The sequence below is a fragment of the Dermacentor variabilis genome, chromosome 7 (assembly GCF_050947875.1).
Source record: "Dermacentor variabilis isolate Ectoservices chromosome 7, ASM5094787v1, whole genome shotgun sequence".
Lineage (NCBI taxonomy): Eukaryota > Metazoa > Arthropoda > Arachnida > Ixodida > Ixodidae > Dermacentor > Dermacentor variabilis.
In genome coordinates, this window is record NC_134574.1 from 151,208,545 (window position 1) to 151,222,068 (window position 13,524).

Consider the following 13,524-nt stretch of genomic DNA (forward strand, 5'->3'; position numbering starts at 1 on the left):
ATTGATTGCTTTTCTATCTTCCGGGAAAATACATAATTTCTCTATTTCTTTTCGTTATCTATATCTTTCTTTACAAATTTGTCATGTGCACTGGAGAACCGTAAGAAGAGGGACGTATTAGCTCTTTCCCTTCTCCCAGCAACACGACAAATGAACTTCCAGTCGGCTCACGTTTGTGGAAGTAATGGCGGAATCACAAGAATTCTGTTCATTCCACCATTCGCGCATGCTCAGCATGCGGAAACATTTGTCAAGCGAGGTCTGGGTTATCTGCACTCCACTTAGTTATGAAGTCTAGGTGTGGAGAGAATGCAAGGTGATTCATTGGGCGTGTGAGCTTACGGGTATTACGCACTCAAGCCTGGGTTATCGCTACGTCATTTAATATAGGTTGTCGCTGGAGAAAAAAAAGAATGTGCTTGAGTACGCTCCTGAGATGCACTGCAGTTGAACAGAGTTCGGCCAGCTCTGTGGATTGGAATGTTGCATGTGCCCAAAATATCGTAAACACGAATATTGTAGCGATAACATAACTGCATGTCCTCAACTATAGATCCAGAAGCTGTGTTTTAACCGTATAAAAGCAGCAAAAAATGCACCCTTACGGGATAATTATTTACCTCTTCCTTTTACAGATGTGCATACTTCGTATTTGCTACAAGCTATAGTCAGCAATGAAAGCCGGGAGCAGCATATCCTCAATACAAGCTAAACGTGCATTTGACGTGTTATATTGACGTTCAATTACATGACTGATGTTAACCCAAAGGGTTTCAATTAAATGCCCACAAAGTATATCAAAGTGTTGGAATCCCTACTGTCCATAAAAATTAATGCTGAAATTCAAAGTAAGGAGACCAGTTCAGAACTTGTGCAATATGTATTTTATTGCTCATTTTTGTTTTTTGCGTCTTATCAAAATACACTGTGCGAGAATGAAGTAATATTTCCATTCACAAGCTTCTATTACGTGGCAGGAATGTTCAAAGTATGAGCAACTTACACTAACGTTAAAAATTTTCCGTATGCTTTTTTCTTATGCTCCTCACTAATTACACCTGAGGTTGCCGATTTTGATGACAGTGCCGCTGGATAAAATATACCAATCGGGAGCTTCCAATGAGCAAGTACATTGTTTCTCTGGGCTGAATCTGTGTAATCTTTAAACTTCATAGACTAGGCTTGGAGTATGAAAATGGAATTTGGAGCCCACACAGTATTTGTGTTTGAAAAGTACGAACCACAGCCAATTCAATGACCCAGAATGAGGCATAAGTGAAGTGTGGATAAAAATAAGAAACAGGTTTCAAAGAAAACGTGTAAAAGTTGATCTCAGTACTAGTCTGTGTTCTGCAATCCGGCTCTTGAATTTTTGCTTCAATTCTTAATTCTCGCATGTGCACACGCCTACACTTCACTTACGCTCAATCTTTATGAAAGGAAAAATTGACATTCACCCGTATGTGACGCAAAGCTACAAAGGAAAACTATGCTGGTTTCTCAAAAATAAAGCCTCGTCGTTAAAAAAAAAAATATTGAACTACGAAACTCCGTCTCTGAGAAGCGCGTTTGGGTTTCTTTTATAGCTTCATGCTACACGCGGGAGAACGTCAATTTTTCCTTTCATGAACCTTCCTTCCCCTTTGCCATGTTCTTGGTCAATGACTGGTGGTCACGTCTTCGATGCGTAGGCATAAAGAACACTCAATTTGTGCCATTCTCGTAGATTTGCTACGAACGAAGCAGCACTTGCACGTTTACGCGAAATGTCACTCGTTTTATCAAATCGTTAAAAGCCATCTGGTGATGCGATGCGTAAATAAAAACAGTTCTTGGCAGTGTGTGCGCTTGAATGTATGCAAGGGTGATGAGTTCTTGGTGTGACAGTACTTCCATGGCCGTGGAGGCGATGAAACAGTCGCAGCTGCCGATGAAGTTCTTGCACTGCTGAACTACGGTCGTGGCCCGTATAAGTCCAAGGTCACAATACGTTTTTTTTTTTCACTCATGCTCAAATTTCACACCCTCATTGTTCCTTCACACCGAGCTCTTCCACCACGTGACCACTGAGCTCATGCACGTCGCCAAGAAGACCGTGAGCCAGTCGTGAATAACTACTTCTCCGGTCTTGTGCTGCTTTCTCTGCACAAAGAAAAAAATAAAGAAAATTGAAACACTGTAATCAACATGATAACAGAAGCATAGAGAATCTCAGTGGTACAGAGGAGTATACTGATAAGTCAATGCAATGCCGGCAATTTCTTTCACTGCCTTCTTGTCTGTTGAAAAAGACTGGAACGTGGATTAGCACTCATTTGGATACTTCTGTTTGCTATCTTTTTTTATTCGTGCCATTGCATATTAACGCTGCTCAACTACTCGGTTCACTCGTTGCATAAGCAATCATTATTATATATCTGCGTTTTTTAAGATCTCCTTATAGACAGAAGTGTTAAGAGAAACAGAAAAAATAAAATAAACAGAATGACAAACATTTCAGCCCGTAGGAATCAAATGTTGAAAAATCACCAAAGAACATCGTCTACATTTCCAACTCTGCCAAATCAATGAGTAAATAAATAAATAAATAAATAAGTAAAATATCACAGCCTAGTCCACAAGCCAGGTCACACAAGCGGCACCACATCTGCGTTTATATGCTGCGTCAATCCATAATCAAGCCTTCCAGAATCAAGCGTGACACTAGGCTCCCGATTGGACATGACATTGAATACTGGCTCCCAGTAGCTCTGGATTTTGAAAGAAGGTCTATTCACATGAATAATTTTCTATATTGTCTCGGTTCTCTGGCATCTTCGCAAGAGTATACGTGGTGATAAAAAACATTTCGCTTCAAGAACACCAGATGGCGGCGACTTTCCGAGCACTGGTTGGGGCCAACTCATACTGATCAGTGGCCTAAATGCCAACACTGTTGCTGATGCAAAACCTAACAACTTGATTCATTTCTCATGCCAAGAGTACACGTCACTACAATACGCAAAAGGCATCTTCAAGTCAAGAGAAACGAGGATGGAAATGTAATCATCGCCACAAGAAACATAGTTCTGCTCTTATGTCCCTTAAATTTCAAGAAAAGAACACACGCATGGTCATTCACAAAGTTATTGATCACAAACGCTTGAAAGCGGCTAAACGCGTCAGACCGTCGTTACTTACTGCAGCCAAAGGAAAGCCCTTAGACGCCGCAAATTGTGTCAGGAGCACGACGTCAGCAGCCATGTCAGTGAGTAAGATAGCGCACGACACTGCTGCAGATTTCTGTGTTGTTTATTAAATGGCGCGATTCTATACACGTAGTACCCCGAGTGGCTGCTAATCCCAGACATTAAAAATAAATCAATGTGACTCAGAAATACGAATACAAAGAGAACCGCAGTGCAAGAAAGTAAGCACATCGTAAGCATAACACGTCCCTTAAATTTAGAATATAGCCAGTCATATATGCTGTTTTTATATAGTCAGAGTGCTATATGTCGGACCTGCGTGAACGTCTAATAAGTGCACGCATTATTGAAATCTTAGCACAATCTGCTCATAAAACACGCACACATACGAAAAAAAAAGCTTATTGTCCACATCGAAAAAGAACATCGCTACAAATACTACACTATAAATCAGCGACAGTACATTGCATAGAAAACAGGAAAGATTGGTGCAAACTTGCATGACAGTGTGTTATCCGTCGCCTGTCGTGAGGAAAGCTAAACAAACGTTGTAATGCGCCAACCCACTTCATTTGTCAGTCACCGCAAGACTGCCTTCTCTTTTGCACTTACCGGATTATCGCACGAACTTCAGAGGGACAAATAAGCATGCGATTTACGGACAGTGCAAGCACGCGCGGGATTGGGGAAAAGGGGAGGAGAAGGTTGGGTGTGCCCCGTCACCTAATTCGATTGCGGTTCATTTGTGAGACCAGCGGAACGACCTCGCCGACAGTTAGTGAACGACCATACTATCTGCCTTTTATTTAATTTTTCTTAATTTAAGTCCTCGTTCCGGGAATAGTGAATTATTTATGAAATTCCTGCCTTCGTTGGACATACCGTAGTGCTTCCGAAAGAGCGATAGCAGTTGAAGAGCTCGGATTTCTGTTTAAGATACGCATGTCGGTTTGACTGTTGGCGTCCCATCTTCTACGCAACACAACTGGCTTGCGCACTGTATTTGAGGCTAGGCAGGCTATAGCAGGACAACGTTATCAGAGCCCTAAAGCACGCATTGAGATTCCAACTGGGGAAGGCCTTGACCAGCTCTCCCCCTTCAATTTATAATTCCCCAAGGTGTCGCTATCCTTTATCGCAGCCCTGGATAAAGCGAGAAGTCGGGGGGAGTACTCGTTCCAATCTCGGCAGCAGTTGCTTGCTTGCTGACGATTACCGCGCGATTGATGGTTTTGGTCAAGCGAAATCTGAACTTCTGTAAACGCCACTAGAAAGTAGCCGAATTACCACATTGGTCTACGCGATAAACATATTAAGTGGCTGAACGCACACGGGCTGAATCTACAGACTGTCGGAAGAAAAAAGAAAAGTTTTCTTCTCGACTTCAAGTCCACAGCACACAAGCGTACAGTGATGAAAAAAGGGGGGGGGGGGGGAAGTGTAAAAAAAGCAGGGCCATTTGCAACTAGACTTTCATAGAAGAATCAGTAAATCATTAATAAACACTCTCAATACATATACCCCTGGTTTCTTGGTAAGTAACTCTTTGTTCGATAGTGCAACGCCGCTTCTGTCACTCACAGCCTTCTTCGTCTTTATCCGCGTGTTCAATCCAGTCTTCGTGCGGTGAATAACGAAAGAGTCTAATTATTTACCTGCTATCCGGTTCGTTTTGTTTGCCAAGACAACTTCACGCTCGCACGAGTCGAGTCTTAAGACGTAAACCTCAATGTCGGCTTGGCTTTTGCTTAGAGAGAAGTTAGCGAGACGACTTCGACACTGACGAGTATGCCGAAGACATAAAGTGGTGTTCGGCATGCGGTAAGTGTATCGTGCAAGTTGTGTCTTACCATTACCGCACGAGAAGTGCACCCTTGGGCTAAGAGATCTTAAAACATTGTGCGTTCTGTTCATGCTGTTCGCGGAAACAGGAAAGGCTTATCCATAGTTCTACTCTTACTGCACTCTGACAGCCTGCGACTCATTCATATGGCAAGTTTAGTTAGCTGAACGAAGCTGTGACTGCATTTTTTTATTCACTGTGCATCCTCACTTTCTTTTGGTTTCCCCTCTTAAATGTCCTATTGAGCAGCTGTCCCCGAAACAAAATGAAAGTATTCCTTCAATGTCAATGACTTGCTACAAATATTAATCTCTATCCGTGACATCTGTTTCTAAAGTACCGACTCTTTCCACCAGTGCCCGTTGCATGCGCTGTTACACGAGTGCATCTAACACGTACTGACAGCCGGCAACATACTGTGAGCGAGGAGCACTGCATAAAATCGCGGCTAACGCACTAAGAGCTGTAGCTTCCCAAAATGAAGTTTCATCGACCCGTGAAACACAATTCCTAAGGCCTATCATGCGACCAACTCCGTCTCCCTAAGTAGCGCCACATCAGCGGAACTGAATGGAAACGTACTTCCACACGCGACGTTTGATTAAGACCTATGCGCGAAACTTAACTCCTCTCCCACTAACTCCGCCTCCCCTCCTTTCTTCTCTCGCCCGGTTTCAACTCAACATGGGCCGCCGGGCACCCTTACGCCTAAATACTAAGTTCCACACCACACCTAACGAAGCGGCGATGAATGCATTACTTACATTAATTACGTCACGCAGCTTTGAAAAAAAATTTCCCCCGTATCAGCGCGTAATCGAGAATGGAAATGAGCTACGTGCACACTGACCTCCCCACATTTCTTCAGTGTCGTGTGAGGCCAGGCGTTCTTTATCTAACAGCTTAATTTAAATCCCGAGTATGTCCGTCTCCATCATTTATTACCCGTGCACGCATGAATGCTTGGCATAGCTTTATGCTAATTTGTTTTCCAGGAGGGGGCCCGCGGATATTTGCGCGTGTTCTGAAGCCTCGCGTCGCACTGAACGGAGGGTGACGAGCGTGATTAAAAGGCAGCGCTCACATGTCGTAAAACATCCCTCTTGCCTAGAAGACCACGTTACGCGCAGGGAAGTTGGGTACATCGAGAAATATATTAAAAGGACGTCTTAAAGAGCAGAATAAGAAAGGCGCGTGTTACAAGATAGACTTGCTGCCATTATTTCAGCCTCCTTAGGTCATTGCTTTTTAAACCATACTCGTGAGCAATAGTGGAGCAACACCCGCGTTCATATGTACAATTGTCATAATGTTCGTTGCTCGTTTAACGCCTTTTCGATTTTGGCATGTCATTCCATCATCGTGAAGCGGAGGTTCACAGTTTATGCCTATTTCAATTCCCTTATTTCATTTATTGTTTTGCTATGTAGCCATCTATCGCACTGAACAACTACAATGTTGATGGAGTCATTGCGACTACTTGACGCGCAGAGAACCAGCGCTGGAAGAGGGTAAAAGAAAGAAAGGAGCACACATACACACGGAGCAGTGTTTGTGTGCTTCTTTCCGTTTTATGCCGTCTCCCTGCGTTGGTTTTCTGTGAGTCGAGTAAAAAATCTCCTGCCAGTGAATTCTCACTTGACGCGATTTGAAACGAAATGAGCGCCAAGCTATTAAAAAGCAACTATGTGCTCATTTGTATCCCTCTATATATAGAACGTAAAATTAGGTATACTTGCAAATATATCTATTCTTTTTCGCGCTTCCGAAATAAAGACGATGATGTATAGATAGGAAAAATAAAAGATTTAAGAGGAAAATTTACAAGCCCACATCCTAGCAGATATTTGAAAGAGCTATTCTGCTACGAAACTTGTAAAAGTCCCAGGTTCGGCCCTCGCTTGGTTGTCTTCAGTTTTAAATACGAATGTTTTCTTATCCGTGCTTCGCTTATGTCAGATCTAAATTCAGTTCAAGACTGTATCAAAGAGAGTTTTAGCGGAACGCTTCGAGTCTGCTGTGCTGACATCTTTCAATCCGAAGAAACTGCGCAGATAGGCGTTCCGTCACAACGCCAGTGCGCATGCGCACAATGCTCATGACAACATCGCATTATAGAACACTGTCTTGACTCCGCTCTTTTAGAACCTCCTTGGCTCCGTTGACAAGTTCATCGGAGCAGAGCGTGATGGTGGATCTACTTGGTTTCTTAGCCATTTTGCGGCCAACCTGACAGTGGGTCGTTCACCTCACTGTTAGACACCCTCACGAAAAATGCAAAATCGCTCCACCTGTTCAGAAGCGTTTGAGTACGTTAAGCGACAGCAGATCAGAACGTAAGCAACAGGCTGCTGTCGCGAGGGCTGTAAATATTCAGCGGGGACAGAGGGCGACGGGTCCACAGACATTCATCCATCACAAGTCCGTATTGTAACAGACTCTGTATCAGCCCATCATCGTTAGCGTGATGCACCAACCTCGATCCTATTCCTACGCCTTCCTTCACCCTAATTGCGTTTTTCCGACGCAGCGGTCTTCCCGTTCATACTAGCGGGGACTCCGTGGCCCAGTGTGATGGATTGCCAGCCACGAGATCCTGACAGTCGTTGGCGCCTACTGCAAATCTACTCATAAGTCCGTATAAGTGCCGGTGAAGGAACCAAGCCGCGTACAGCTTTCTGGGTGGTGCTAGCGCCATTTCCTCTAGCGCCTTCCTGCTTGAAGAACGTTAGCAGAATGTTGCAGGGTGTTCGTTGCTTGTTTCCCAGCAAGAAAGGCCGGTAAATAAAGCTTTGCGGGCCCATGTATATTCTCTGGGGCACACTTACGAGCAAGACTATGCTTGCTCTTTTTACAACATTATAATTCGCTTACAACAATATACTAGGCTGAGGTTACGACACTATGTTTTGATCTGATAAGGTGTTTTCTTCAAGACTTGATTGGACTTGATTTGGCGCACAATGGTTGCCTATTGGCGGATAATATAAAGGACAAAGCATTGTTTACGAATTTCTTATTTGACACACGGTGCAGGTACGTTGTGAAGATGTTACGATCTACATTAGCGCTAAATATTTCGATATTCTTCCGCGTCTCCCAGCCGTTTTGTTCAAAGTTCTCTACACTTACTAGGCTGTTCGTAGCTGTGTTACAGAAAAGCAAATCTTATAGGAAAAACAAGAAGGGACAGAGCAGAGCGCCGTCCCTTATTGTATTGCGCACGATTTGTACATGTGCATTAATGCTGCTACGAATAATGCATGATAACCAGCTCTCCAGCAAGCAATATTAAAGTTCATCAGGTTCAATGTTTTGTTTACTTTGAGTACAATCCTTCTTTGTAAGCGCACATCCTGATAGGATTTCTGATGCTTGCACTTGATAAAAACATAAGCCTACCAAAATGTAGAGTGCGCGTAAGCCACTCATGTGAAAGAGCTAGCTACATAACACTTTTGAAAATTAAATTGTTGACACTAATTATAGGTTGCCGATTCTTGATTACTGTTACAAAAGCAGCGTTACTGTCATATCACACGGGTTAGCAAGAACCTGAAATGACGGATCGTCCACGCAGCTGTCGGCTCCTTCAACTAAGTAGAGAAACTCGACACCAGACGGCAATATCTGTTGAAGACCAAGGAAGCAAGGCAGGTAGAATAACAGAATGTCGCTACAATACGCTACTTGAGTGGCATTCTTGCTGCCAGGGTGCTGTCGGAAGTGATAATTTTATGCACATTTGCAATGCGCAAACCAAATTCATCTTTTTAGGTGCCCTTCATCGAAACATTGAAACCACACGCCGCCTCAACGCCGTCACGAGATGACGTACGTTCTGAATTATGCAAGCTGGTAGAACTCCTATCGACATTTCCTAGATTCTGAATGCTTGTGTGTGGCACCCGACTTGCGTTGGAAATTTGGGGGGTTTGTTATCTTCGCAGATATGAGCTTTGCGTGTGTCGCTATTCTGAGTTCCGTCTGAACATTTGCGCAATTTTTTTCAACGGTTTGCACCTTCCCATCAATTGCGTACGTGCGAACTTTTCTGTTTCTATGGTCCCGGTTTACATAAACAGTTCAGTTATTGCGTGACTGGTTCATGTCGTCGTGCAGATATGTGGTTCTTTTCATGAATTATCCATACATTGTCGCGTTTTCATTTTACCTCCTGCACTTCAACACATATCCGGCCATATCGTCGCAAGACGCTGTTCATTTATACACATCTTTTTGTTATTGCAATTGCTAACGCCTGTTTCGGCTCGATTATCATGTACAATGCAAAATGTTTCACGTACGTGTGCTCTGCTGTGCTTCTGTGGTATTTGGAAAAATTACATCGTTGCTGAGCAGGCTTCACATCCAGCCGGAAAAGTTTACGGAACATGACCTCGATGGCAAACGTGAACTCTTGATTTCTCAAGGCATGACAGTACTAATTTAATCGGTTGCTATGTAGGTAACAGGACGTATACTACTAACTAAAATTTAATTTGATGCTATGTTCACAGACTCCGGCAGATTTTTTTTTTCTTTTCTTTTGTTTATTTCCCTATTTGGTGCTGCGTCAACTTTAATTGCGGACGGCACGTTGTAGAAGACATGAAAAGGTGTGGTTGGTGCGTCGTGCTTCAGCGCTCAGTTAATGTCCCAGATACCAATAAGGAGGAAAGCAATTACTGTTTCACCCGAATGGCGAAGCATTGATAGTTATAGCAAAGTACTAGACAACTACATGAAACGAGGTTACTAGTTTTATAGGCCGTATAGACTGCCGTTGCCAATCAAATGAACAATCATGGTGTAAACATCTTGAAGAGTAAGCGCAAGAGGACGAAGACAAAAGGCAGGAAACACACAGGACAGCGCTGAACTCACAACTAACTTTGATTGAAGGCCCATACACAAAATTGTGTACTATAACCCATACCCACGTGCTCTCTCATAGATGGTGTCATTATCAGTGTTAGGCAAAAATGTGAAACCCTATAATCTAATGTTACTCTATGAAGCTGTTTAAAAATTCAAATTCCCTGCCATACAAATTTAATGATGGCATGCTTACACAACGCAATCCTTGTTTCCTGATATAATAGGCCTCAACAATCTCCCTCGTAGTCTGATTGCTATGCGCGGAATGTATTTTGGTGTCTTCATAGATTGGAGTGCACCCATGTTCAGAGCAACGCCGCGCGACATGGGAGTAGGCATTACTCCTTAGCGAGCGCCTATGCACTGACATTTTAATGTTCACACGGAACATTAAACATGTTCACATGGAACAGTAAACACGACTCCCGTGTGAAAGGCGAAACGTCTTTTCACAGCTCAGCGTTTATTTCGTTTCTCTCACGTGATTAATTCGCCATCATACACGATATCGTCCAACAATTAATTTCACTTGCAATCCTCATAGTCAGCCGAGTAAATTCATTCTTTAGCCGAAGAGAAACGCTTTCGGGGAATAGCAATAACAAATGCTCCCTAGCTTTGTTTCCCTAGCTTTACCGCAGCAAGCACATGCTTCTTCTTCCTTGTTATACCTCACTTTATAGGTGCGTGTTCTGAGGCATCCTGATAGGGCTTCGAAAAGAAAGCGTGAACCGCAGTGCCATCTGTTGAGCACAGCGGGCACGCTTCCCCTTCGTCGTGCCCATTAGAGCGTACACGCCAAGTTACGCGAGGCGTAAAACGCGAGCAGGCTTACCAATGGTAGGAGGAATGAAAACTGTGCCGCGGTGAATGCTGAGTAAGGCTCGCCAAGCGATCGCAACCTGCCGCGCTAAGGGAGGCAAACAGACGGGCATACAACGCTCGCCTAAACTCATGCCCGTTGATTTAGCGCGTCCCCCTGTCGAGGCACATGAAGTTGGCGGCATATTTAACGCTTTCTTCACAGTCCTCTCCCCAACACTACCCGCCCACCCTCGCATCCCTCCACCAACATTTGCACCCCTGCCTTAATAGCACGTGCACGTTGTGCTCTGGTAAGCAAATGATGTGGCGAGGAAGGGGTATGCATTACAACATCCCGGCGAAGCTGCTTATAGAACAACGACTGTCGTGCTTTTGTTTGCCTTATGACACAGCACCTTGCGACGCTTAATTTAGCGTATTACGTTTTTATTGCTGCCCCGTTGAAGACCCACTATTGTAGTGAATCAGCTTGCGATATAAAGGTTAACGTGTAGAAAAGGAAGAGCAACGTTTATTGTCATGCACACGATTCGGCCGAGTGCAGATAAACGTGGCAGCAGCTGAGTCTTCAGCAAAATATTTTTTTTCTTTTTCTTTTTTTGACTCGGGAATCGGGCACGCAATTCTCGAAAGCGGCAGCGCGGCAAGCATCAAGTTGGCGACAATGAATGAACATTGCCTCATAGCTCATTTTCTGCAGTCAGTATGCGAAAGGAATTTCATTAGCGTGGAAGGTAACGTCAGAAACCATGTTGAAAAGTTACTGAAAGGGCAAACTAAAACACAAGCAAATGTGCTAACCGAGCAAACAAACAGCCGCTGAAAGGCGTCCTCAAGCTTGCTTTTAACGGCGCCTCCTGGAAATCACGAACGTAACTGGAAATACATAGATACAAGCTTTAGTGGTAAGCGGTAGATATTAGCCTGACACGGCTATTCCGGGTGCTGGGTGACGATTATGATATGTGCAGTGTAATTGTATGCACTTTACAGCACATACAGTTACGCACGCCCTATATATAGTGTGCGTAATAAAGAAACTTGCATCAGGGTTGATGACCATGACTATGGTAATTCTGGCATAGATTGAACTTTATAAATATCACTGGGCGGTGATGTCGCAAGAAAAGCAGTTCAAACAGTTCGAAAAAATGAGCCCTGTTACTTTTCCCACGCCTAGGCACTCGTAAAACTTGCCCTACGTCCGCTAACTCGGTTTCGCTGTTAGAAGAAAACAAAAATCAGAAGAGCGATGAACTATGCGAGAATAAAAAAAAAACATGAATCAGCACAAAGCATAACGTGGTAGAGTCCGTCCTCAAGCAGGACTCCAGAAACCACGCTCCACTATGTAATTACCAGCGGCGAGTACGCAAACCCTCCGACGCCCTCGACCTCACACATTCAACGTGCTAAGTGGAGTTGGAACCCCCTTTAAGCAGCGGGTCGGTTTGGGCCTGCCCTAGACCACCCGTCGCTTGTGGGCCTGAGCGGGCTGATATCGCTTCCGCTCGTGCAGCCGCAGTTAACCACACAGGTTTCACGCTCGGTCGAAACACCGGTTCTTCAAAGCAGATCGCACTTGAGAGTTGTCACGTGGGAAAACACAGCAGTGGTCGTTCAAGCATTTCTTTGTTCGCGCTCACTCTTGCGTGTTTTTTGTACATATAGAAGTGTGGCCTAGCTGAAATGAAGATAGACAAAATAATTAGTACTCTAGCCTCTCGGACCCCAAGACCGCTCGGGGAAACGGGGACTTTCAAGTCGGTCCTAAGTGACAATACGGACTGTTAGGTTACGAAGGTTAAAGACTAATTGTTTTGTTTAAATACGCCAGTTAGATGCCGAGAGAAGCATGTCCGTGTAAGAGCAGGAAATAAGCGTCTCCTCCTTACTCTTGGGGAAAACACAAGTTATTGGCTTAAATGAAGGCATAAACAGGTAACATAACGTGGTGGGTTTGCATTTTCATGCTGCATACCTGATTTTTGTCTGAACTTGCACAATTATACAGGCGCTTCACTTGTTTTTTTCGCCGTTTCCGAAGACACAACGATACAGCCCGAATGGGCGAGAACTAAACGTTCGACTTTGTTTTTAATAGCATTAAAATCACAGTGGGTCCAGCACAGCCACAGGCAATTTATATGTTCTAGTAGGTGGCCTGTAGGATAGAAACGAAGTAAATGACGTCCCCATTAAACGCCTTAACCAAATCGTGCTGTATTTTTCCTTGTGAAGCTTCTCGTATGTTTTCCCAAAACACCATCGTCTTGTAATTTGTGTCTCCGAAGTTATAGGAGAAAAGTGTCGCATGAAAACCCGGGAATGACTTGGCGATTGAAAAAGGATACCCTCTCTCTTCATCCTAACACCAGCAAGAAGCTTTTTCTTTTCGATTCTGAGGAGAAACTCTCTCTCTCTCTCTCTCTCTCTCTCTCTCTCTCTCTCTCTCGCAATCGATGTTTCAGGAGAAAATTCGATTGTTTTTTCTCTTCATAAAATGTGAAGCGAAGTTATCTCGATAATCTACCGAGATAATTATGCTATATAACAGGAAGAGACCAGAAGGAGAAAAAATTGCGCGCGGGATACACACGGTTGCACCCGTTATATGCAGACACCAATTCGGTAAATTTGCTGGTTTTCCGGAAAGAGCTCAACAGCTGGGTAAAAAGAAAGAAATTCTTTGTTTGAGAAGACGGGAACACGCATGTAGCATTGGGTAATCCTGAAGGATCGATGAACGACTCGCTGCCCGAGAGAACCTATAGTTCACAAGAGTTA

The 13,524-nt window shown here is 43.9% G+C and overlaps 1 protein-coding gene across 1 annotated transcript in view; it reads right to left on the minus strand.

The window, feature by feature from the left end:
* Positions 1 to 1,573: 1,573 nt before the first annotated feature.
* Positions 1,574 to 13,524, minus strand: part of LOC142588895 (uncharacterized) — a 28,172-nt gene continuing 16,221 nt past the window's right edge. The window contains exon 3 of the mRNA XM_075700708.1: positions 1,574 to 2,142. Coding sequence (XP_075556823.1) covers positions 2,038 to 2,142 — 105 coding nt within the window. The 3' untranslated portion in view covers positions 1,574 to 2,037. The remainder of the gene's footprint in view (positions 2,143 to 13,524) is intronic.